Source organism: Patella vulgata, chromosome 5 (assembly GCF_932274485.2).
Source record: "Patella vulgata chromosome 5, xgPatVulg1.2, whole genome shotgun sequence".
In the NCBI taxonomy this organism is placed as follows: domain Eukaryota; kingdom Metazoa; phylum Mollusca; class Gastropoda; family Patellidae; genus Patella; species Patella vulgata.
In genome coordinates, this window is record NC_065883.2 from 72,366,173 (window position 1) to 72,392,271 (window position 26,099).

General features: G+C 35.5%; 1 protein-coding gene across 1 annotated transcript; it reads left to right on the forward strand.

Annotated features, from left to right (window-relative positions):
* Positions 1 to 1,252: 1,252 nt before the first annotated feature.
* LOC126821344 (vam6/Vps39-like protein) lies at positions 1,253 to 25,106 on the forward strand. The gene is made up of 23 exons (XM_050549755.1): positions 1,253 to 1,455; positions 3,873 to 3,944; positions 5,405 to 5,472; positions 6,022 to 6,064; positions 6,706 to 6,800; positions 7,282 to 7,353; positions 8,324 to 8,362; positions 10,696 to 10,788; positions 11,463 to 11,646; positions 13,599 to 13,719; positions 14,458 to 14,575; positions 15,194 to 15,323; positions 15,692 to 15,834; positions 16,355 to 16,489; positions 17,138 to 17,279; positions 18,134 to 18,220; positions 18,991 to 19,064; positions 19,692 to 19,790; positions 20,281 to 20,398; positions 21,062 to 21,193; positions 21,413 to 21,515; positions 23,335 to 23,380; positions 25,086 to 25,106. The coding sequence occupies exons 1-23, from the start codon at positions 1,383 to 1,385 to the stop codon at positions 25,104 to 25,106; spliced, it is 2,208 nt and encodes a 735-aa protein (XP_050405712.1). The 5' UTR covers positions 1,253 to 1,382.
* The last annotated feature ends 993 nt before the right edge of the window (positions 25,107 to 26,099 follow it).

The window sequence follows — 26,099 nt, forward strand, 5'->3', positions numbered from 1 at the left end:
TACAAATACTTCAAATGTCTTTATTTATTTTTCTAATACATAAAAAAATGTTTTAGAATTTAATTTGTCATAGGAAAAAAGTTAATATTTATGGCTCATTAAGTTGCATTGATGTCATCCTTATTAGTGATTGTCGCAGCATAGCAAATATTCACTGCTGATCAGTGTGAAGGCATGATATTTGTATGCAAGGAACAACTTATGTCCGAAGTACATTTTGGCCTACACGTAAAAGAACCCTTGACAGTTGGAATTAAATTGCTATCCCGGCAAAATTTCTCTCATAGCACACTGTGAACTGCATCATGAGAAAGCCAATAATGTTAGAGATGATTAATTAATATTCATCAATTAATAAATGCACGACTTCCTTTTGATAAAAGCTTGTTAGAATATTGTATCGTCCATGGTTTGGTTTTGGGTATGTAATGAAATGAAAAGGGGTTTTGGCTATGTAGTGTAGCTAAGGTGGGGGGCATATGGACGGGGGCAACACTTCTTGGAGGGGGGGGGGGGCGCCAAATTATTTATTACATACTAGAAATATTCACTTTTATAAGAATATTCTTAATAAACAGATGTATTTTAAAATGTCTTTAATACCCTAGGCTACTCTCTGGAATATATCCTGATGTTTTTAGCTTGCGCAGCGTGGAAATCTTACCAATTCATCAAAATTCAACCTCAAAGTATAAAAGGGACCGAATATGTCACTTCGGTGGGAGCGGACGTTAAATAGCCTATTTCACTCACATGATGTGAGAACATTATTGTCTTTAGCCAGTTTAGGGGCCCACGAGTCTACCATAGGCCCCCTCTAGTATACATCAGGATTTTCAGGCGTGGTTTTTACTTCTCAGTAGTGCAGGACAGCTGTCTAGGCGTTTGGATGGGATGAAAAACCTAGATCAATTGTAGGCCTACACATTAGTGTGCACGTAAAAGATCCCTTGGCAGTTGGAATTCAAGAGTAGCCCTTATGTGTGGCTTGATAAGGAGACCCTGTCATGAAGGTGAGCCGTAGGCCTATAGGTTGACTAGGTCAAAAATATATAATTTCATTATAGACTTATGATTTATTTGTATTTTTCTCAATAAATAATCCTATCATTTTTTTTTTTCAATTTCCCTATAAAATGGAGTTGTTTCCCTTACACCATTGAATTGATGAAGAGACTGGAAAACAGGACTGAAATGGTATTCGGGATTTACCTCCCATGTAGTCAAGTTTTTTCATCAGGAAGTGGTCACGTGAAAAAGTGTCTGCTAGAACTATTTTTGTTTAGGGAAATAGCAATTTCGCACATTTTAGCTCTAATTTGGGCTGTCTGACCGTTAAGATTATATTATCATTTTGTTTTGAAATATGTTAACGCGTTAAAATGCACGAATCATACGAGGCAGCTCCAATATTGGAGAAACTCCCACTGACGATTGAATCTATTGCTTGTTATGGTAAGTTAAGTAGAATGTAGGCCTGTGTTTTGTTATAGTTTTATCATGCCATTCAATTCATGGTCCAGAGAACCGTTTGCTAGAATGACTCACTATTCTCAGTTAGGATAGATAATAACCTAAATCTTTTGTTTATGATTTGCAATCATACGCAGTATATAGGCCTACTCATGGTGCAGCTGGTCATCAGGCCTTGACTCTAGTCACTCTAGCTAATACAGCGATACAGGTGACAGGCTAGATTATTAATACCGTACACTTATTTTTTATTTTAAAATAGCGACCAATCGAGAAATTCGCACCAATCACATTCAACACTGTGTAAGCTTTTGTCGCGTAAAATAGATTGCGCAATTAAATATTCCCACAAACAAAATGAAAGTAGTTCTCTCTTGTAATATTTCTAATTTCTTCAAAGTTCTGTCACATAGTTGTCATTACATCATGGGTGAAGCCATGCTGGTAATGATAATCAGTTGAGGACAATTTTTGACAGTCATCCAGAATATGAATATCAGTTTAAAGGGACAATCTCGATTATATTTTGGAGAATAAAACTGCTTAATTTTGTGTTAAAAGCAGCTCTGGAAATAAGGCACCCGTCACAGACAATGTCAGGCACAGATTCAGGCTTTGTCAGGCACTAAACCTCTGGTGCCGGTCATTTTATCTGGCACTGATTTGTCTTTTTTATTGATAATGTAAGGCACTAAGTTGAAATGTCAGGTACCGGTACTATATGTCATTAGTGCCTGACATTTTGTCAGGTACATGTACATCTAAAACCGTTATTTTCAGACCCGGTTAAAAACCCTTAAAATTCTCTAACTCAATATACATGATACTTTTTCAAACAACTTAAGTTAAACCTGCCAGTCTTCATCTATAAACCCGCCAGTCTTCATCTGGGAATGAAGACCGGTGTCCTAAGCCGTATTATATGGTGTCTGGATAAAACCCAATTTTTATTTTATAAAAATAACGTGTAGGTGAAATTTACCTTTCGTTATCAAGTACGGCACAGGGGTCATGCATGCACTCTAGACCTCTAAAGGAAAAAATTGACCTGAAATCTTAAAGGGTTACGTGTCCAGATAAGTGGTTTTGATGTTCATGTCCAAACGACTTAAAGGCTCAATACCACTCTTGTTGTAACCGAATAATATGCCCCAATCTTTATTCTGGTCAACAAATTGTACTATTTTACAATATTCCAATTAATTGATGATACAAATTTCATCTTAACACACCTTATTTAAAAATTTTGAAAAATTCAACATAATGGTTTGAAACGTCTAACGTAAACCTTTTCAAATGTGACTTGGATTTAAAAATATTTTTGAACCCTCTGGACAAGTAAAATAGGATTTAATGGATAATTTACACAACAGGTAAGACACTAACACATCTAGTACTTAGAATAAGGCTATTTTTTATTTTCTGAAGCTGTCAAGCCAGCCAGAGTGTTATTGTCCCTTTAATATTTTGAGCTGAAATTTTGAGACAGATAAATACACCATTCCTCTATGTTTTGGCGCTTAAATTTCATACGTACACAGACTTTTATTTCTGAGACTGTTAAAATCGCGATGATCCCTTTAATGAATGTGCCACTGTTGAATAGAGGACGGTAGGTCTACACCTTAACCCTCAAATAGAGATCTGTGACATAGTTCCATTCTTTGGAATTGCAGAATACCCCTTTGGGTCAAAATGTCATGGATGATTTTGTAGCAGAATGCACCTCGATGTTGGGATTGGTGACGAAAACTACATACCCTACTATAAGAACAACATTATAATTAATAAAGATACATTATGCAAGGTTTAGATAAAGAACTGACAGTTTTTTGCTAGATCAAAAGTAGATAATGAAAAATGAATATATTGAAAATTTCAGTCGAATTTATTGACAAAAATAGCTGTAAATATCTAAATGTAAGTCCCTGTAACATATAATTTATGCAGATTGGTTATAATCCCGAGCTTGTTGCACATGACAAGAAATAGTGTTCCGTGCCCAACCTCATTGGTTTTCTCCAGGTCCACTAGTTTCTTCACACAGCCAAAGACGTAAACCAAGATGTGTAGGCTACAAGCAAATTATTGAAATATGTACCATATGTTAGTCATGAAATGACCAGGTTTATGTTGAATGGATGTTTAAAAGAACAACTGTCTAGTTGTTCGAATGAGACAAAAAAAAACAAGGCCCATTGTATACATTAGCGTGCATGTAAAAGATCCCTTGGCCTCATAGCACATTGTATGGCATATGCCCATCTTGAGTAGCCTAGTCGGAGCAGAACAGTAGGACGTTAAATCCCATTTCATTTCATTTTGATTTGTAGACTACCATTACAATTGCCTTGAAATGAGTTGAACATAAATAAGAGACAATTGATTATATTTTTCAGAAGATATTCTGCTTGTTGGAACTAAACAGGGACATTTACTTCAGTACAAAGTGAAAAGAGTTAAAAGTTCAGGTAAATTAATATAATTTAAGACATGTTTAGTTGAATATAAGACAACACAATTTATATGGAAAACAATCACTGGTTTATACACATATAGCACGACGTTACAACAAGTATTCATTTATTGTTATCAAGTACAAATAACTGGTTTATACACATATAGCACGACGTTTCGACAAGTAGTCTATTTTGTGCATGATAATGATAAGAGAAAACTTGTCGAAACGTTGTGCTACATGTGTATAAACCATCTATTTGTACTTGATAATGATAAGAGAAAACTTGTCGAAACGTTGTGCTATTTGTGTATACATGTAAACCAGTGATTGTTTTCCATATAAACAGCTGTGTTGTGTTTTTTAATGTGCTCAATCACTAAATGCCACTCAAAGATTATGTTTAGTTGAATATGGGTTCCATGTGGGCCATATATGCCGGTTGAGACTGAGGGTTGTGGAAAATGACTGAAACTAAATCTGACTCATCGATCATTTTACATGCTGAAAAATAGCCAAATAAGCACAATTCATTAATAAATTATTATTATAAGCCAATATATAATTTTTTGTTTATACCATGCTGACAAAGTGGTATTGACACGAGAATTCATGGTACCCTACCATAAATAAAAAACATGAAATATTATGAATTTAATTTGCAGAGTTTTTGTGCGTTATCAAAAATGACTGATAGTGAAAATTTTGAAATGGAAGCCCTGCCCTAGAATATTCCCTAGTGGATTGAATAGATTCACGATACAAATATCATTATTGTTATTATTACTATTATTAATATGTGGGCGGTTGGTTAGAGATGCTTCAGATCATAAGGTCTGTCATTGAGTCAAGTGGCTTGCTTTCTATCCCCAGGTTGCATGTGTCAAAGAGTAAGGTCGCCGGCTCAAGCACAAAATAGAACTAGATTTATTATGTATATATACCTTATCCGGGTCTAGATGTTGTAGGAATTCTTGTTTGTCATTCTGAAAGATAGAGATCCTGCAAATTGTCTTGATTAAGAATACCAGTACAGAAGATTTCTGAATATGTCGCCATATTACCATATTACAGATTGCATACTCTGCACAACTTCAAAATTTTCACTGTTGGTCATTTTTGTTAACACATGAAACTTTGCAAAATAAATGCAAATTTCATGATATTCAAATTTCAGGATTTTTATTCATCGTAGGGTATCGTGAATTCACGTGTCTATACCACTTTGTGAGCAGGGGGTACACAAAAAATTAAATTTTGGACTTAAACTGAAATATTAGGAATTCTTATGATAGTTATTTATTAATGAAATATTCCCTTTTGGCTACTTATAAATAATCGAAATAGTTAAGTCGAACCATGATTTAATATAATTTTCTTTCATCAGAAATTTATTTGACACTTTTTGGTGCTGTTGAGTATTTATCTTCATGTTAAAATATTAATTTGTTTCTGTTTATATGTATATTACAGGGGAATCAAAATTTGAAGTGAATTTAGAAAGATCAAATAAAGCCTTTGCTAAAAAACCTATCACACAGGTCAGTTGTTACCCATTCTTTTTTTAAACACAACAAATTATTACATGGACAGAAAATACCAGTAAACTGGGCCTAGATGACCAAACGGTTGGATGCTTTAGATCCTAAGGTTTGTCATTGAGTCGGGGGTGGGTGTGGGTTGAATGGCTGAATGGTTAACACGTGCGTGCTTTATCATAAAGCCTGGCGTGGTTTCGAATCCCGGGTTTTCTCCGGGTCCTCCGGTTTCCTCCCACTGCTAAAGACCCCTACGCGCAAGCAAATTATTGAAATAAAATTAAACCATATGTTAGTCCCGAAATGACCTAGTTTGTGTCGAGTGTACGTTAAACCCCATCTCCCTCTCTCTCTCCCTCTCTCTCTCTTGTCATTGAGTCAAGCTAAAGACCCCTACGCACATTATTGAAAAAATAAAAAAGGGGTCCTGATTTGACCTAATTTGTGTTTAGTCAACGTAGAACCAGCATTTTCAAACCATTCACAAATTTTCTCTCTTAGTCTCACCCCCATGTTTATTAGAATAAATGAACATTGAATTTTTATTTTCAGCTGGAAGCTGTACCCGAGTTATTCATCCTCATTAGTTTATCAGGTAAAGTTTATGGTGTTTCAAATTTCAAAATTGGTCCAAAATGGACGCACAGAGACTTAAAGTGGATAATCCCTTGTTTTACCCGACACCCTTTGGTAAAAGAGGATTTAGAGCAAAAAGCTTGCCTGAAATTTTCAGCTCAAAACATAGAGCCTTTTGAAAGTGATTGCTTAACAGTGTGAACACGACACAAACTATTAACCCATTTGATTCACTAACAAATATGTGGTCATATAAAAAAAAATATTTTGATTGTTAGATACTCCCAGGTCACTTAAAAAGGGCAGACTGGCCTTTTTTATTACAAAAAGTAAAAGCAATCTAATTAATTGCCTCATGTAAATATTTTTGCTCGGTTACAGGAAGCAAAAAATTTGAAGTGTACACAAACATGATAAATATTACTGACAATCATGAATGATACTAGATAATCATACATTCAACAATATGATGAAATAAATGTAGTGCCTTGAAATGTAATGTAAGAATTCTTTTAGCCCAGAAGTGACTTGATTCTTTGACAAAATAAATGAACAAAAATAAAAATCTCCCTCACACATCAGATTTTGGTAAGGATTGTCTGAGAAACAGAATATTATTATGTTGTTTGTATGGCCTAATATAATTTTGTTGTGTTGTAGATAATGTGATCTGTGTTCATGATTTAATGTCATTTGATCTGGTGACAACTGTTAATAAAACTAAAGGAGCAACTCTTTTCTCTGTTGATCTTGAGGTAAGTCACTGCATTATTATTTTATAATTTTCTAGGTGATTGAGTGGTCTAACATGTGCGATTAAGATCATAAGGTCTGTCATTGAGTCAACTGGCGTGGTTTCAATTCTCTACTTGTACGTGACAAGGAGTGGGGTTGCCTGTCCAACCTCATGGGGTTTCCTCCCCAAGCAAAAGACCCATACGTTTAAGCTAATTATTGAAATAAAATTGAACCATATATTAGTCCCAAAATGACCTTTTTTATGTAGAGTGGATGTTATACTCTCTCTCACGCATTCTTCAGATCATCCTCAGCTTATTCCCTAGAAGGATTGGTTCTCTATCTCATTTAAATTTGGCACATTGAATTGATTTGACAATTTAGAATTCAGTAAAAAGAAGTAATTATGTACATAAAGAATAAATGAAATTTATCAGACAAGCGATATCTACTGTAGAATGTATTATTGGGTGATAAATAAAAGATATAATGTTTCAGAAACCAACAAATTTAGAAGGAAAAATACAGTATAATCTAAGAATATGTGTCACCTCAAAACGACGAGCTCAGGTAATATTCTCATCCTTTCTGTTTTTGTGTATTTATACATTAAGCTCCTATATAAAAAAATGTTCAGATTAAGAATACATAATTTTGCCCAATCAGGGTTCATATGCCCCAATCCTTATTGCCAAGCCATAAAATCACAGGGTCTGTCATCATTGAGTCAAGTGGTGTGGTTTCAAATCCTCTCAAGGAGTAATGGATGCCTGTCCAACCTCGTGGGTTTTCTCCGGGTCCAACGGTTTCCTCCCACTGCTAAAGACCCCTATGCGCAAGTGAATTATTGAAATAAAATTAAACCATTTGTTAGTCCCGAAAAGAACTAATTTATGTCAACTGGACATTAAACCCAATTTCTCTAACTCTATGGTTACAAATACCAATGGGTGCGGACCTATCTAACTTACTGTAGAGTTACATGATTATACAATCAGATTAAAATACAGATCTATATTTCGTTTCATTTATTTATACATTCGATGCCCTGCTCTAAAAGGAGATCTGACTAGTTGTTTTGGAAGGTCGCATCAGAGGTCATAAGATCTTTTGACCCTATGACATCAGACATTTGATTAACCATTAACCAAAAGCTCGCCGTAACAGACCGTTTCATTGGCTGATCCCTCACATCATCCAGATCACGTCAATGATAACAACTCTTCCAGAACCTAGTGTAGTAAAGACGAGTAAAACGAAATTTTGAACTATAAAAAACGAAACGAAATAGGATCTGTATTTTAATAAGATTTATGATTATATTGTTTACACCTTATCCAAAAATGCAAGATGTCTAGAACACAGCTGAAGTTTCTGCTCATGCACACCTTTATATTAATTTCTATTTTACTGCCTCATACCTTAAAAAAAACCTTATTTATTTTTTTACAATTTTAACATAGGTCTAAGCTTTCTTTATTTTAATGCATCTTAATGATTATTCATAAAAAAAACCAACTTTATTTTATTTAAATTTCAGTTTTATTATTGGAAGAATCGCGATTTCTACGATTTATTAGTAAGTATATAATTATGACTTATAGGATAGATTACCTGTCTGTATAATAGATTATTAGCGGCATCACAGCTATTCACGTGACTCCGGCTATTTGGAGTGACCTAAGGAGTCCTCCATGCCCAAGTACTAATGTTGTAAATATTTGCGTGGTTCCCCTTGTCAGTGATGCTGGATGGAGGGCTGACAAGGACAGATATCTAGTCGTTCGTATGGGACCAACAATCGAGGTCCTGTGTACACATTGGCGCACACATAAAAGATCCCTTGACGGTTGGAATTCGATATAAGAGTAGGCCGTAGTGCCGCTGTCTGGGCAAAATTTCCCTCATAGCACACTGTATGGCGTAAGCCCGTCTTCATTAGCCCAGTTTGGAGCAGAACAATAAGACGTTAAACCCCATTTCATTTCATTTCATTTTGTAAATATTTGAATCAGCTTGTAAAAGCTGAATATTTGCATTTATGTGACATCCATATTCCATTGTTTTTACAATAACCTGAACACGGAACCGTTTGATAAAATGTACGAACTTATTTTCAGGTCAATGGACAAAAGACGGTATAAATAAATTAAATACTTTCAGTTGACTTATTATTTGCATTTAGCATTTATTTCGGAATGTCCTTGTGTTTTAGAATGATTTTTATGCGCCCCACATTTTCATGTGGAGGTATTATATCGTCGCCCCTGTCTGTCTAGGTACCTGTTCACATTTCTTTTGTGGATATTTTTATCTGATCTGTTTGAAACTTAAAATTTATGTTTATATTCCAAGGGATCCACGGTGGCTAAGTGGGTAAGACGCTGGCTCGCTAGCCTGGCAGTCGAGTGTTCAATCCCTGCATTGGACAACAAAGTTCATTGGGATTTTCCGATGTGGTTTCCCCTTGTCAGAGGTGCAGGACAGGGAGGGCCTGACAAGGGCAGCTGTTTAGTCATTCGGGTAGGATGAAAAACTGAGGTCCCTTGTATACAATTGCAGGCACATAAAAGATCCTTTGGCAGTTGGAATTCGATATAAGAGTAGGCCATAGTGCCGCTGCCCTGGCAAGATTTCCCTCATAGGACACTGTATTACGTATGCCCGTCTTCATTTGCCCAGTAGGACGTTAAACCCCATTTCATTTCATTTCATCTGACTGTCAGAAATTTCTGTGTAACATCATCCATCTCTTGCAAAATGTGGGTTTGTCCTGCATGGTAATTGATTGTTGTCAAATTTGATGAGAAGCATTTGGACCGTAAATATGGGCGTGTCTTGCAACTACTTGTATTATGCCTTACAACCCATTATTATTTTCAGTTATTTACGACATTTTATTCTTTGTTTCAACAGATATTATTTTCACAGTGAAGAAATATGTTTTTGCAACATGATTATTGATAAATAGTTATTAGTGCTTTTTTAAATGCCTGCTTCTTTATTTTATACCATTATTTATTTTAATGTGGTCATATATTGTCGTCACCCCTGTCTGTTGGTTTTACTGTCTGTCTAAAGGGCGATGGGTGGCCCACAGCTAAAGACCCCTTCACACAAGTGAATGATTGAAATAAATAACATACCGAGATATTACCTTTTGAATTTTAGGCTAGCCTCGGTCATCATTACTGAAGTCGGTACGATAAAAGTCTTGATTATCCATTTTTACGTTTAATTATTCTTTTAAAAATATATTCCCATCCGCTAAATATCACAGGCTAGCGATGGCATCGTGAGTTGATTATGGTCTAGATGAGTTAATTAATGTCTAATTAATGATTTAGATAACATTTCAGGCCTAATGAAAGATCTGCAATAGGCAGTTTTAGCTCTTGCATAATGTATGTTTAATTTTCATGGTTTATCCCCTTTCTAAACAAACCACGATTACTTTATAGATGCTATGGGTGTATGTTTTGTTGCTTGGCAACCCATGTTTTAAAATGAAGATTTTGCTTTATTTGTGTATAGTATGGTACAAAAGTATGTCAGTGAATGCTTTTTATATTAGGCATTGCTTGATAATAATGACTAGAGAAGCCGAGTCGAAACAAACCATGATTACTCTATAGATGCTACGAGTGTAGCCTATGTTTTGTTGCTTGGCAACCTATATTAGACATTGCTTGTTAATGACTAGAGAAGCCTAGTCGAAACGTCGCTCAGTAACTAATAAGTAGTGTGGCAAAAATTATGTAAAAAAATTGTACAGATAAATTAGTGGTATAGACCTATAGACCTGAAAGTTTAGTTTCATTTTTGAATTGAATGTTTAAGATATTTTTCAACATTTCATGAAATAAGTCTTGTTGCCTCTCTATGATTATGTTATTGCTGTTATATTTTCAGAATGAATTAAGTTTGTATGACATGCCTAGAGCAATGGCTTGGTGTAAAGATTCTATTTGTATTGGTTTTAAAAGAGATTATTTTCTTATTAATGTAAGTTTTAATATTGTGCACATCGGAGTTAATGTTCTCCAGACAAAAACACAGTTAATGTTAATAAGCAGTCAAAAAATGATGAGTCTTTAACTGCTTTCTAAAATAGCCAAGAAATTGTGAATTCTTATGGTCAAGGGTTTGGTACTGTACAGTGTATGAGAAGCGTCTATGACTGAAATACACAAGTAATTCAAGTAATTCGGGGGGATCACGTGGCTAAGTGGGTAAGGCGCTGGCTCGCTAGCCTGGAGGTCGGGTGTTCGATCCCTGCATTGGCCGAGAAAGTTCATCTCGATTTTCCGGCGTGGTTTCCCCTTGTCAGTGATGCAGAACGGAGGGCCTGACAAAGACAGCTGCCTAGTCGTTCGGATGGGACGAAAAACCGAGGTCCCGTGTACACATTGGCGTGCACGTAAAAGATCCCTTGGCAGTTGGAATTCGATATAAGAGTAGGCCGTAGCGCCGCTGCCTGGGCAAAATTTCCCTCATAGCACACTGTATGGCGTATCCCCGTCTTCAATTAGCCCAGGTTAGGTGCAGAAGAGTAGGACGTTAAACCCCATTTCATTTCATTTCACAAGTAATTCGAGTAATTAGCACATTTACTGGTAATTTTGATAATCCGGTAAAAACTTTAACATCATTTTCATCCATTCCTTCTTTCTTTTCAGTCGAAGAACGGTGATTTAAAGGAATTATTTCCGTTAGGTAGTCGTCAACTGGAACCACTAGTCACCAAGTTAGCTGATAATCGGCTAGCCCTAGGTAGAGATATAATGTCAATCTTAATAAACGCTGAGGGTGAACCAACACAGAAACATCCTGTAAAATGGTCGGATATACCAGTTGCATTACGTATGTATTCTATAATAACTATTTAAAAGTGAAACAAATGAAAAACAAGGAAGAAAAAGATATGTTGCCATAAATTTTATAAGAAACAGAAAGAAAGTTTTCAATTTCCTGTGGTCATTTATTTCTGAAACAAAAATAAAAATGTCTATACTATCCCTTTATTGTTATGACAAGTAACAATGTTACAAAGCAACCAAAGGCATCCTAGTTAACAAAATTATGGACACTAGCACTTAATCGAAATGATCAGTCGTCTAATCTCTGTACAACCCCGGTAAGCGAGCTACCGACCCTGGTAAGAAATTGGCCAACCCCGCCAAGAGGCCAACCTCGGTAACTCCGCCAATTAATAACCATGGAAACCCCAACGGGGTTTCGGAATAGTATAAATAAAACCGCCCGCCATGTGAGTCCAATCAGTCTGAAGAGTTCAGTACAAATGAAACTAGTCACTGACACTCAGGATAACTAGGTCTTCATAGCCACTGTTATCTCTTATTTTAGGTCATTTATTTCTCTATGACTTTGCGTTGATGTTTCTGGTTGGATACCCACGGTTCCATGCAACTGACCATTTCATTAGCTAATCCCTCACATCAACCAGATCCTAGTGTAGTAAAGACATGTAAATGTAAAGCAAAATTTTGAACTATTAAAAACAAAATGAAATAAGATCTGTGTTTTAATCAGATTGGAAGGAGATAAAAGGAATCACAATCCATGAAATTTTCTTGACAGAGTTGGTCAACTTTAACATTATTTGTAACATTATTTGTTAATTAAGACCTGACCATGCTGTACTAGTTAAAACCATGCAGATTGATGAGATAAAGCAGCATGTTATTAATAGTAAAGATTGGGAACTTAAAGATACATTATGGGAGATTTTTATAGAGAGTTGGCCATTCTTGCTATAACAGTTCAAAAGTAGATGATGAAAGAAGAATATATTGAAAAATTCAGTCAAATTACTTTATTCTGAACATAGTTATCATCGTTGTAATATTTGCCTAGAAATGGTAGCGAATTGTGTCTTCACCTTCGCTGGTCGTTTGATTGACAGGCGTTAACTCCACCTACATATCTCGATTATCAAGTAAAGTTTTCAATGGCATACGGAAACGCTTTACAGCGGCCTCGCTAAGTACACTCTATCATTTAGCCTCGATCTAACAGATGTATTTTCATCAGGTTACCCCTTATCTGATTTAATCAATTAGTGAAAACCTATTTAAATCCGAGCTGTAGCCGAGCCATCCGTGGGTCTACAGAGTTGATTTTGGTCTTGTTGTTTAAATAAAGATCTAATTTATAATTTCTATAACATCTGAAGCCTAAATTAAGACTTGCAATAATCAGATTTAGCTCTTGCATAATGCATGTTTAATAATTGTTGGATCAATATTCTTGATGGCCGAATAGTTAGTGCGTGTGTGTTGTATCATAAGGTCTGTCATTGAGTCAACTGGCATGGTTTCGATTCCCTGGTTGTATGTGACAAGGAGTTGGGTTTGACTGTCCAACCACATGCATTTGGTACTTCTTATTGTGGATGGGAGGGGGGGGGAGGATGTCCGAATGGTTAGTGCTTGTGCATTGCATCATAGGGTCTGTCACTGTCATTGAGTCAACGCGATTCCCCAGGTGTACATGACAAGGAGTAGGGTCACCTGTCAAACCTCGTGGGTTTTCTCCAGGTCCTCCAGATTCTTCCAACTGCCAAAGACCCCTAGGTGCAATAGAATTTTTGGACTAAAATTAAAACATATGTTAGTCCCGAAATGATGTAGTTTGCATTGAGTAAAAGTTAAACTCTCTCTCTCTCTCTCTCTCTCTCTCTCTTATTGTTGATGATCCGACAATCTCTATTTGTCTGGAATATTAGGACTATTACTGACTATGATAAAATAAAGACATTTGATTTAATTTATTTCTTTTATTTTGTCTTACAGAACATGATCCACCATATTTGATAGCCATATTACCTAAATATGTTGAAATCCGAACTATTGAACCTCAGAGAATAATACAAAGTATTGATCTCAGCAAGGCCAGATTTGTCTGTCATGGAAGGTAGGTTACTCTCAATATATTCAACTTGTTAGGGCAATGGACATCCGAGCAGAATTGCTCCCGTTCAATTCACATCAAGCGCCAATAAGAACCATGATTTGTCAGGGATAGCGTCAGCAGGCTGGCATGAAAAGGGATGCATAGTTCACATGGAGTTTAACGTCCTACTGTTCTACTCCTACTGGGCTGATGAAGACAGGCCATATAGTGTACTATGAGGGAAATTTTGCACAGACAGCAGGGCTACAACCTACTGTCAAGAGTTCTTTTTCGTGCACGCCAATGTGTACACATAAGCTTGGTTTTTCATTCCATCCGAATGACTATATGTTGTCCATTGTCAGACTTTCACTACTGACAAGTGACAAGGGGGAACTAGGCTGGAAAATCCTGATGAACTTTTTCGGCCAATGCAGAGATCAAACACGGAACCTCCACGTTAGCGAGCCAACATCTTACTCAATGAGTACACATAAAAGAACAGTTGACATCCTACCAGATTCTCCTGGGTTCAGTTCCCATCACGCGCCGATAAGAAGCTTGAATTATCAAGGATAGCATCAGCAGGCTGGCAAGGGAAGTGTTCGCATGGGATGAAGAATTGTGAACCACCCATATATATACAGTGGACTACACCTAAAAGAACAGTTAACTTCTGACCAGATTCTCCTGGTTTCATTTCTCCTCCGTAGCCCTTATCTTGTTTCATTTTAAATAGTTTAAACATGACTATTTCAGTGGCTGTGTGTATGTAGCTTCTGCTAATTTTGTGTGGCGTTTAGCCTCTGTATCCATTCCACAACAGATTCGTGATTTACTGCAGGGAAAAGAATTTGAATTAGCTTTAAGATTAGCGGTAGGTAGAACATGTATTTGTTTAATTTACTTTGTCTGTGATTAGCAGAGATGCATATATTCTAACGTTGCGGTATTACTTTTAAAATGGTCTGTTGTTCATAGAACATCATTATATTTGGCATTGTCTGTGTCTATTCCAAACTGAGGCCTTTGAGAAAGAGGGAAAAATGGGGTTTAACGTCCACTTGACACAAACTAGGTCATTTCATGACTAACACATGGTTCAATTTTCAGTTCCCGAACTTATAGCTACATTTTCTACATATACGTGAACAGTAGCGTCCAATCAGAAGTTGTGACACTGACACCCTCATATCAAATATAGCGACCTTCACGGAAACATTTACATTGAATGAACCTTGAACTGAGCTACTCAGATATCACAGGTAGACATTTTAGCTGGAAAGCGCGAGACTTGGTATTCGCGATGATCAAGGAATCTGATAGGCTCTCAATCTGGTGAGTACCCAATGGAAATTGTGCCGAAATATGCAGGGTATTACGTGAAGGCCTTGATGATCAAGCTTTCTATGAAGATGGTTCATTGGTTTCTGTGTCTGAACTCTAAATGATAATAAGAATAATCGTAAAAATATTTTGAAATTTGTTTTTGTAGGAAATGACAGAAGAACCAGAGTTAGAGAAACAGAAAAGAATTAGAAATATTCAGAATTTATATGCTTTTGATCTGTTTTGTCAACATAGATTTGAAGAATCCATGAATTTATTTGCTACATTAGGAACTGGTAAGACTCCTAAAGTTATTACGTTGAACTGTGAAGGGTTCTTTTACTTCCATGCCAAAGTGTACCTGAGGCCTTGGGTTTTTCGTCCAATTTGAATGACAGGACGCTACTGCTGTACCACAGACAAGGGAAAACCACTCAGGGAAATCCAGACACCCAGATCGAAATTGAGACCTCCTTGGTTAGCAAACCAGTGACTAACTAACTATGCCATATTGAATGCAAGCCCAGAAATAATCCATTGCTATGGGCTAATTCTTGGTACCTGTCAATTTGCAATTTGCATAGTTTATAAAGAAATCCTTGTTACTTTTGAATAATTTATTATAATTTTGATTATCTGCTGAAATTTCTTTCCTGATTTGTAGATCCATCGAATGTGATTGGTTTATATCCGAACCTTTTACCTCAAGAATATCGTAATCAATTAGAATATCCCGATAAATTACCTGATTTAGAGGGTGGAGATTTAGAGAAAGGTCTTCTAGCTTTGATTGATTTCCTTATGCAGGTTAGTATTGTGTCTCTAAAATGTTCTGTTCACTGAATCTATCTGTTGAAACACAGATCCTATTTCATTTCGTTTTTTATAGTTCAAAATTTTGTTTTACTTTTCTTTACTACACTAGGATCTGGAAGAGTTGTTATATTACTGACGTTTTGCTTGAAGTGATGGATAAGCCAATGAAACAGTCTGTTACAGTGACTTCTTGGTGTGCCATGCATGGAACTGTGGATAAACCACTAGAAACGCCAACACTGATTGATTAATCAATGTCTGACGTCATAGGGTCAAAAGCCACTCATACGACACCTGACATGACCTTCGAGTACAATTTGTCAGATCTTCATGTAGTGTAGGCAATCGAAAGTATAAAAGAACGAAACGAAATATAGATCGTCCAAGATTTCTGCCGCCACCGAACTAATCAAGATGGTGTCCTAGAAACAAAAGCACATCTAGACTTTATTATTGAGTCCCTTTCCTTCGTAAAAATCTGTTTAAAATTGATTATTTTCGTTGTTTTCAGAAAAGAAATGAAATGATTGTAGACTTGAATAAAGATATATCAACCACGGCTATAGTGGAGGGAAATTCTGTCATTAAAACTAAAAAACAACTCAGTCAGATTATAGATACAACTTTATTAAAATGTTATCTTCAGGTCTGTATCTTTAATATTGTTGTTACCGCAGTCCATCGGTTCATCTGTTCCTATTTCTTGTGAACACTCTAGTGACCCACAGTCCGTATGCCTGTTCTTGTGAACGATCTAGAGGCCAGAGTTATTCGAAATTCTGTTTCAGATTTTCCATGCTTGTTTTGCTAGTTTCAATGGAGAAACCCTATGGCAATTGAAAAGTGTATATCAATTATTCATGTTTTTTCAATTTCTAGTCTCTAAAGTAAAGAATGCATAATGGTAGATAACTCCATTGAACTCCAATGATTAAAAGGGGGGGGGGGATGGCTGAATGGTTAGCACATGCATGCTGTATCATAAGGCCTGTCATTGAGTCAACTGGCATGGTTTCAAATCCCCGGTTGTACGTGACAAGGAGTAGGGTCACCTGTCCAGCCTCGTGGGTTTTCTCCGGGTCCTCCGGTTTCCTCCCACTGCTAAAGACCCCTATGCACAAACGAATTATTGAAATAAAATTAAACCATATGTTAGTCCTGAAATGACTTATTTTGTGTCGATTGGACGTTAAACCCCATTTCTTTCTCTCTCTCCAATGATTAAAAAAGAAAATGGAGGAAACTGAAGGACTTCCTCCCTGACAAAAATACTAGAACAATATTTTTATTACAGACTAATGATGCTCTGGTAGCACCGTTACTACGACTACAAGATAATAATTGTCATATAGAAGAAAGTGAAAGAATATTAAAAAGAAAAGAGAAATTTAGTGAACTGATTATTTTATATCAGAAGAAAGGATTACATCAGAAAGGTGGGTTGAAATGTTTATTTAGAGGGAATGTCAAATGGTGTGGTTTCAATCCCATGCTTGCACTTGACAGAAAGTAGGGTTGACTTGTGGATTTTCTACGGGTCCTTTACACATGCAAGCAAGTTATTGAAGTAAAATGATTGTAACATATGTTAGTCCCAAAATGACCTGCCTAATGACACAGGTACTGCAATTAACTCCCACTTGTTATAACACCTACACACAAGCGTATTATTAGAATATAATTGTAACCTATGTTAGTCGCGAAATGACCTAGTATGTGTTGATGGCCTAAAGATGTGGTTCCTCCGGTTACATCCCACTTCTAAAAATAGCTGCACACAAGCAAATTACTTAAAGCGGCATTATGGGAGATTGGCTGTCTGGAGATTATCTAGCGTTAATGTTTTGATTTTGTTTTCTGAATTAAATGTTAAATAATCATTTGAATACATTTAAATGTGAAATAGATATTGTCCACAATTGCCGGATCTTGATTGTCGACTTTTAATATGTGTTCCCTCGGCTGAAACTTTTAGTCTACATTTTTGTTGTGACTTTTTGGACTCAGAACTTGTCCCCAAGTGTTGGTTGTTCTTGTTGTTCTGCTTGGGAGCAACAATCTTTGAGAAAAGTCTAAGGCTCTGCCAGTTCATGTACATCAACATGAAACTTGATATGTTTGTTTCTTAGACAATTGTGCATCGATTGGCGGGCTTTGAGTTTTGATGTGACGTCGCAATTCCAAGATTGCTGCGATGAGATCATAGCCATTCCTGGTACTTGTTAATTCAGTGAAAATCATGTTGCAAAAGTATTCAAGTAAACTTAGTAGAATCTAATTTATATTACAGCTTTGAATTTGTTAATGAAGCAAGCAGCCAGACCCGATTCTCAATTAAAAGGTCATGATAGAACAGTATCATACTTACAGCATTTAGGTAATTTGTACTTCTTGTCTAGGATGAAAAATAAATGATTATAAGATTTGTTTATAGACAGATCAGTTTAGGGGGAGACACAGAGGCTCAGTGAGTAGGACGTTGGCTCGCTAAACTGGAATTCCCGTGTTCGATCCCTGAGTTGGCCGAGAATGTTCATCGTGATTTTCCAACGTGGTGTCAGTGGTGCAGGTCAAAGGGCCTGGCAAGAGAGAACGTATAGTCGTTCGGATGGTACGAAAAACCTAGGTCCTGTTCGCAAATTGGCATGCACATAAAAGATCCCTTGACAGATGAAATTTGATATAAGAGTAGGATGTAGTGCCACTGTTTGGGCAAAATTCCCCTTATAGCACACAGTATGCCATATGCAAGTCTTCATCAACCCAGTCAGAGCAGAACAGTAGGACGTTTAACCACATTTCATTTCATTTCTATTTTAGGCTTTTACTTCATAAATGTTGTCAGGCATAATAAATATTAATGTATTTTGTTAACCTCATATTAGCAATATATTATTTCCAAATATAATTTTAATATATATTTTTAAGCGGGTTTTTTTGCATGAAAACTAGAAATTAAACCGTAATTATTGTGTTTTGACGTTAAATTCTAAAATTCTAATTTTGAAGCGTGTAAATAGACTGACATTTAAGTTCTCTTGTCGATAATTTTATATGTTATAGTCCTAACTAACAACATTTGGTGATCAGTCACGATTAGATTGTTTTAGAAGAAGTTTTATTCTATTTCTGATTTTTTGTTTTCAGGAGTCGATCACTGGGATTTGATTAAAGAATACTCTGAGTGGGTATTAAAAAAACATCCAGAAGATGGTTTAAAGGTGTGTTTTTTTATCAACAAATGGTCTTACATAATGAGAAATGATTATATATATAAAATAAGATAGTAATAGATGTTGAAATTTAGCCCTTCCTTCCATCCCATTTGTATTACTGCAGCATATCTCATAAACCATTCAAGATACCTTAATGGAACATAGTACACACATCTATCTATAAAAGAATAATCTTCTAATTATTGAAAAAAATTGAGTCATGTGTTAGTCCCGAAATTACCTAGATTGTGTTGTGGAGGTTAAACTCTCTCACTTTATCAGTCCTAAACTTTAAAACTATGGTACATGATCGAATGCCTGTCCAACCCCGTGGGCTTTCTCCGAGTCCTCCGGTTTCCTCCCACTGCTAAAGACCCCTACGTGCAAGCAATTTATTGAAATATGATTAAACCATATGTTAGTCCCGAAATGACCTGGTTTGTGTCGAGTGGACTTTAAACCGAGTGGACATTAAAGAGTGGACATTAAACCGTATCTCTCTCTCTCTCTCTCACTCTCTCTCTCACATGATGAAATAATAAGGTTTATATAATTCCAGTATATATAAATATTGTTTGAAATAAGTTATTGTTGGTATGAACCAGATTTATTAATGAATTTATATATTTGTAGATATTTACGGAAGATTTACCAGAAGTAGAAAGTTTACCATGTGATAAAGTTTTAGATTATTTAGAGAATATTAGTACAGATTTAGCCACTCAATATTTGGTAAGTAGAGAACTTATTTCTAAAAACTTTATTCAGTATAGTTATGTTTGTAATACAGTTATGTTTACAAATATACATTATTATTAATATATGATACCTATTCTTACTTTGGGGGGTTTGGTGGCCACTCTGTATTTGTTAAGTATAGAATTTCTTTCTAAAAACTTACTCGAATGACTTACTGATAGTTTGTTTGTAATGTATGATGCTTATTCTTACTTGTCTCACCTACAAAACAACAAATTCCTGAAGTATCGACTGTGAGTTTTACAACATCTAGCTGTTGCTAGATTTGTCTGAAATTACGTAAAGGTCTTGATAAGATGTACAGAGTTAAAGGTTGATCAAGCCTTCTATTGAAGATGACAAGTGGAGCCACGATGTCTCAATGAGCATGTCACTGACTCACTAACCAGGTTCGCTGGTAGCGGTTAACGGCCGATACTGCTGTTGTAATCTTCTCATCTCTAATGATTTATGTATTTTCTAGGAACATGTGATATTACATCTGAATAACGAGACTCCAGATTTCCACAATCGTTTAATATTAATGTATAAAAGTCATGTATCCCAGTTAATGAAAGATTATATTAATTCTCTTCCTGAAGGTAGGATATTCTTGTTTTTATTTCAACTAGGCAAGGGTCAACATATAGTTGTTCGGATGGGACAAAAAATGAGGTCCCGTCTACATATTGACACGTGAAAGTTTCCCTCATAGTACACTGTATGGTGTATGCCCCTCTTCATTAGCCCAATTGGTGCAGACCAGTAGGGCGTTAAACCCCATTTCATTTCATAGTGTTTTATATATTGAAACTGTTTATAAAATTGCAATCATAGCACACTGCATGGATGTCTTTATTAGCCCAGTTGGTGCAGAAAAGTAGGACATTAAACCCCCATTTTATATCATTTTATATATAGAGATTGTTTATAAAATTACCTTTTAGCACACTGCCTGGTTGTCTTCATTAGCCCAGTTGGAGCAGAAAAGTAGGACATTAAACCCCCATTTTATATCATTTTATATATAAAGACTGTTTATAAGCCCAGCCTGCCCAGCCTGTCCAACCTCGTGGGTTTTCTCCGGGTCCTCCGGTTTCCTCCCACTGCTAAAGACCCCTACGCGCAAGCGAATTATGGAAATAAAATGGAACCATATGTTAGTCCCGAAATGACCTAGTTTATGTCGAGTGGATGTTAAACCCCATTTCTCTCTCTCTCATATTTTATATATAGAGGCTGTTTATAAGTATTTTATGTTTTAGCAGGTCATCCACCAAACAATCCCGGACAAGAACCAGGTGAATTGGGTGATTATAGAAGGAAGCTGATTGGTTTCCTGTATAAATCACAATGTTACATTCCAGAACGACTATTAACAAGATTCCCTCTAGATGGTAGGTTCGCTTAGCTAACACTTCTGCTAAATGGTCAGCAAAGGTTTGGTGATGCTTGGGGCCAATTCATAGAATTATAAAATATGCATTTCACAATTTTTTATCTGTTTTATCATTAAATAGCTAGTAGGTATTTTTAAAGAAGGAAAGCCAGTTGTCATTCTAATTAAAACTATAGATATCACAATATTTTATCAATTTTTCATTCTATTATTGTAGGTTTTTATGAAGAGCGAGCTATATTATTAGGTAGATTAGGTCGACATGAACAAGCTTTAGGAATATATATACATGTTTTACATGATACCGTCAAGGCAGAAGAGTAAGTGTTTATATTGTCATGCATTGGTTTTATTATAATAGTCCATCAAAACAAACATCCCTCTTGACTTTCACCCAATCCCAGAATGCTCTAGGACTAAGGCCTTTTATTAACAAGGGAAACAACTCTATATACCATAATGGTTTTATGAAGGCTTCGGACCACATTAAACTAATTAGTATTAATCTACTTTGTTAACGTAGAATAGTGAGCAAGTAATAGGGGTTATATATGACAATATTTTCAGTGTATATGTATACACATGTTTTACATGATATTGTTGTGTTGGGATGTTTATATATTATTAGTGTATAGGAAAAAAACAACTGTGATTCTTACTGTATTTTTCGGGGCCGGATAGCTGAATGGTTAGCGTGTGCGCGTTGTATCATAATGTCTATCATTGAGTCAACTGCCGTGGTTTTGATTCCCCGGTTGTATGTGACAAGGTGTAGGGTCGCCTGTCCAACCACATGGATTTTCTCCAGGTCCTCCAGTTTCCTCCCACTGCTAAATTAAACCATTATGTTAGTCCCGAAATGACCTAGTTTGTGTCGAGTGGACACAGAGGGAGGTCTGAAAAAGCCTGAATTAGTTTCTCACATTGTCTGTAGCAGTTTCCAGACTAGTCCATATTTCTTTTTTAAGTGCTTCTGTAGTGCAAAATGTATTTTAGAGCATCTGAAACACAACAGAATGTTCTGCTCTGTGATGCAAATACGAATATATTAGCTAACCAATGTCCACTAAAGCGGCGGTTCCGTGACAAAAAGTTCGGGTAGTTGACATGTGTTTTGACTTGAAGTCTTGATGTGTGATTTTAGCGCTACAGGAATCCATTGCAAACTACAATATTGTGAAAGATGAATATCTAAAAGAAATTTCAGTCCCAAAAATTGTTCAATTCTATTCAGCATTAACAAAGATATGTGGAATTTAATTTCATCTAAACTGATGTCCAAAAGAAAGTATACACACTAGAAGTGTGACTAAGTTTTGTTTAGATTAAAAACATTTGATAAAGCATTACTGAGTTTGTCTCTTGCGTTCAAACTCAACATTTCTAAGCAAAATAAAATTGTGAAACAAATTGACATTCTACCCAAATACCGGTATACCATGGAAAAACGACTTTGGTTGATGCAGCACAAAATGCACACTGTATACTTTCTTTTGGACATTAGTATATCAATGCTGTTTGCCATATAATAAGCCCGTCGCCATTTTGTTGGTAGATCTGTTGTAATTCTGATTGAATCCATGCCTGGAGATTATCTAGCATTGGTATTTTCATTTTGTTTTCTTAATTAACGTTAATTTGTTAATTAACGTGGTTTAAGCCGTGAGAAATTTCACATTTTAGCGAAAAATGCAAATAACGAATTGTTACTTTAAGAAATGTAAATGTATAACTTTGAGTATATTTTGTCTATGGGGATGTTCAACTAGTTACATATTAATAACAAAAAATATAGTATTGTTTAACTGTTAGCTGACCCAAGTCGACTTTTGTCGACATCTATAACGTTACCGTTTAGTACCCATGACGACTTTTATTGACAAAACCGGTTAGCCGAATGCAACGTTCCTAGAGTAATGAGAGTTACATCCTTGTTTGTTTACTTCCTGTTTGACATTTTGACAGTTAAAAATCGTTTCTTCTTGAAAAATTATAATAAAACGATGATATTGTCTAAGCCTACACAAAAATGTTCTGGTATTTATGACATTATGACGTCAAACCTCTTGGTCACATATAAGTTAATTATTTAAAGTTGACAAATATACGGATATATTTTATAATCTTCTCCAATTTCAGGTACTGTGCTTCTCATTTTGATGGCGAGAGTGAAAGCAATAAAGATGTAAGTACAGTTTACGTGAAGAAATACACAAATCCTTTACACAAAAGGGGGCTTGGATGGCTGAATGGTTAGCATGTGCGCGCTGTATCATAAGGTCTGTCATTGAGTCAACTGGCATGGTTTCGTTTCGGTTGTATGTGGTGGGTTTTTTCCGGGTCCTCTGGTTTCCTTCCATGGCTAAAAACCCCTATGCGCAAGCGAATTATTGAAATAAAATTGAACCATATGTTAGTCCCGAAATGACCTGTGTCGAGTGGACGTTAGATATTTATTTCATTAAAATATGTATCAGTTGTTTTCTACATTTTGAGAATTTCTCTGTAATAATAATATTTATTGTATTAACCCACAAATGAATATTTTTTATATGATCACATTTTTGGTCAATCAAATGGATTGAGGGCTTAATTTCACTTGCGCGTAGGGGTCTTTAGCAGTGGAAGGAAACTGGAGAAAACACATGAGGTTGGACAGGCGACACTACTCCTTGTCACGTACAACTGGGGATTCAAGACCACGCCAGTTAACTCAATGACAGACCTTAGTCTGTCAGAGCGGCACCCGACAATAGTCGGGAAGTTTATTTAATTTGGTTTACTCCCCTGTAAAAGCATGGTGTTAACCTTAGATGGTGTATTACACGAGTTTCTATTACGAGGTGGTTTCCTCTATTGACGGAACAAGCATCAATAGTCAGAACAGCCGAGGAATGGCGTCCTTCACAATAAAAAGACTTCAGCTGAATTTAGCTGTGAGTCCCGATGCCGATGACGTCACGTCTATATTGGATTCGGGTAGTGACTATACTATTAGTGGGGACTCTTATTTTGATGAAAATTCAGAGGTTTGTCACAAAGTAAAGACACAAAAAAAGGAAGACTTCTCCGGAGGAAATTATTCGTCTGCTTTTATACAGTCGCGCACGTAGATCGCTGCCGATATAAACGTATACGATATGGTCAAATTGGTTACCATGGCAACACTAATGTGAATATTTCGGTATATATTATTGTTATTTTCCAAATATTTAATTTATTTTTATTTTATTGTTAATAAAAACTTGTTACTGATGATTTTATATTTGTATTGTCTACCACAAAATTGTCAATACTGCTCATTTACATTTTATTATTTTTAGAAAAACCCCATTATTATCACAATTTAGTGACTTTTCCCCAAAAACCTATACTATTCTTACAAAAGAGATATCTATCATGGTAATAATCCATATAGCTTTATTCCTGACCATCTTGAATTTTTTAATGACAAAAAATTATCCAATATTTCATATATGACAATAATATGGCAGCCATTTTGAAACCCACTGGTAACCATAGTAACCATAAAATCTAAACTAAAAATATGCAAAAATCACAAGTCATATATAATGGATATAAATTTGCAATTTTACAGTTGTAGTCGCATTCATATTCAAGGTATGAATGATTTTTCACAACAGGGTCTAAAGCTTGATTTTTACTCAATATTTGCATAGCCCTGTATGGGTGTAAAGTGGTTAGCTCAGGAAGGGTTAAATGAGTGTGTGTGTTAGTTGTATTTTACGTCCGCTTCCACCGAGGTGATATCGCAGACAAGGATTAAATGAATTGAGGGGCTTAATTTAACTCCTTAAGAGATATTTAGGGGCTTGCTTGTTTTTCTCTTGAGTTTCTTTTGTTGATCATTTATTGTAATTTATCTTCAGGTTTATGTACATTTATTGTAATTTATCTTCAGGTTTATGTACATTTATTGTAATTTATCTTCAGGTTTATGTACATTTATTGTAATTTATCTTCAGGTTTATGTACATTTATTGTAATTTATCTTCAGGTTTATGTACATTTATTGTAATTTATCTTCAGGTTTATGTACATTTATTGTAATTTATCTTCAGGTTTTTGTACATTTATTGTAATTTATCTTCAGGTTTTTGTACATTTATTAAGAACATTACTAAAGCCTCCAGATCCTACCACATTAGGTATGGCTGCCGGGCAAAGTGTTCCTGCTAAACCCAATATGCCAGCATCCCTTAAAATATTAGAAAATCATGCATGGAAAATAGACACAACCAAGGTAAGGTATATTTGAAAGTAATATCTTCTGTTTGTTACAGTATAAACTACTGATGTTCCAATGACATTTTGAGCTTGGATAAATCAGATATGGAAATAATGTGTTAAACATACATTATGCAAGAGTTAAATCTGCCTATTGCAGGTCTTTCTTTAGGCCTGAAATGTTATATAAACTATTAATTAGATATTTATTAACAAAACAATACCATAATCAACTCTCGATGGCATCGGATACTCAAGATTTTAACTAGATTAGAACGGTTCGCAATTAAAAATTTAATTTAAAAATGGGAATGCTAGTGTCCTGGTTACCACATTGCTCACTTCTTCTCAAAATTACAAATAGTTATAACTTGGCTCAGAATGAAGTAATTTGAATGAAATTGTCAATGTATTCATTTTACATTATCTATTTTTGAGCTATTATAGCAAGAATGGTCAGTTCTTTATCTAAATCTTACATAATGTATCTTTAAATAAAACAAGAAAATAATTTAATTGTTGTTGGTGTTGCTGATATTAAGAAGTGAAACTGTATTATTTTATTATTTTCCTGTCCATTAGGCATTAGAATTGTTACCAGCAACTACTAGAGTTCGAGATATTTTAACTTACCTAGAGAATGTAATGGAACATCA

Bases quoted from the DNA above. Each gene is read 5' to 3' on its own strand.
- LOC126821344 (XM_050549755.1), top strand. From the start codon at position 1,383: ATGCACGAATCATACGAGGCAGCTCCAATATTGGAGAAACTCCCACTG. The intron at 7,354-8,323 runs GTAATATTCTCA...TTTAAATTTCAG, and splicing joins CCTCAAAACGACGAGCTCAG to TTTTATTATTGGAAGAATCG. The intron at 18,221-18,990 runs GTAATTTGTACT...TTTTGTTTTCAG, and splicing joins ATCATACTTACAGCATTTAG to GAGTCGATCACTGGGATTTG.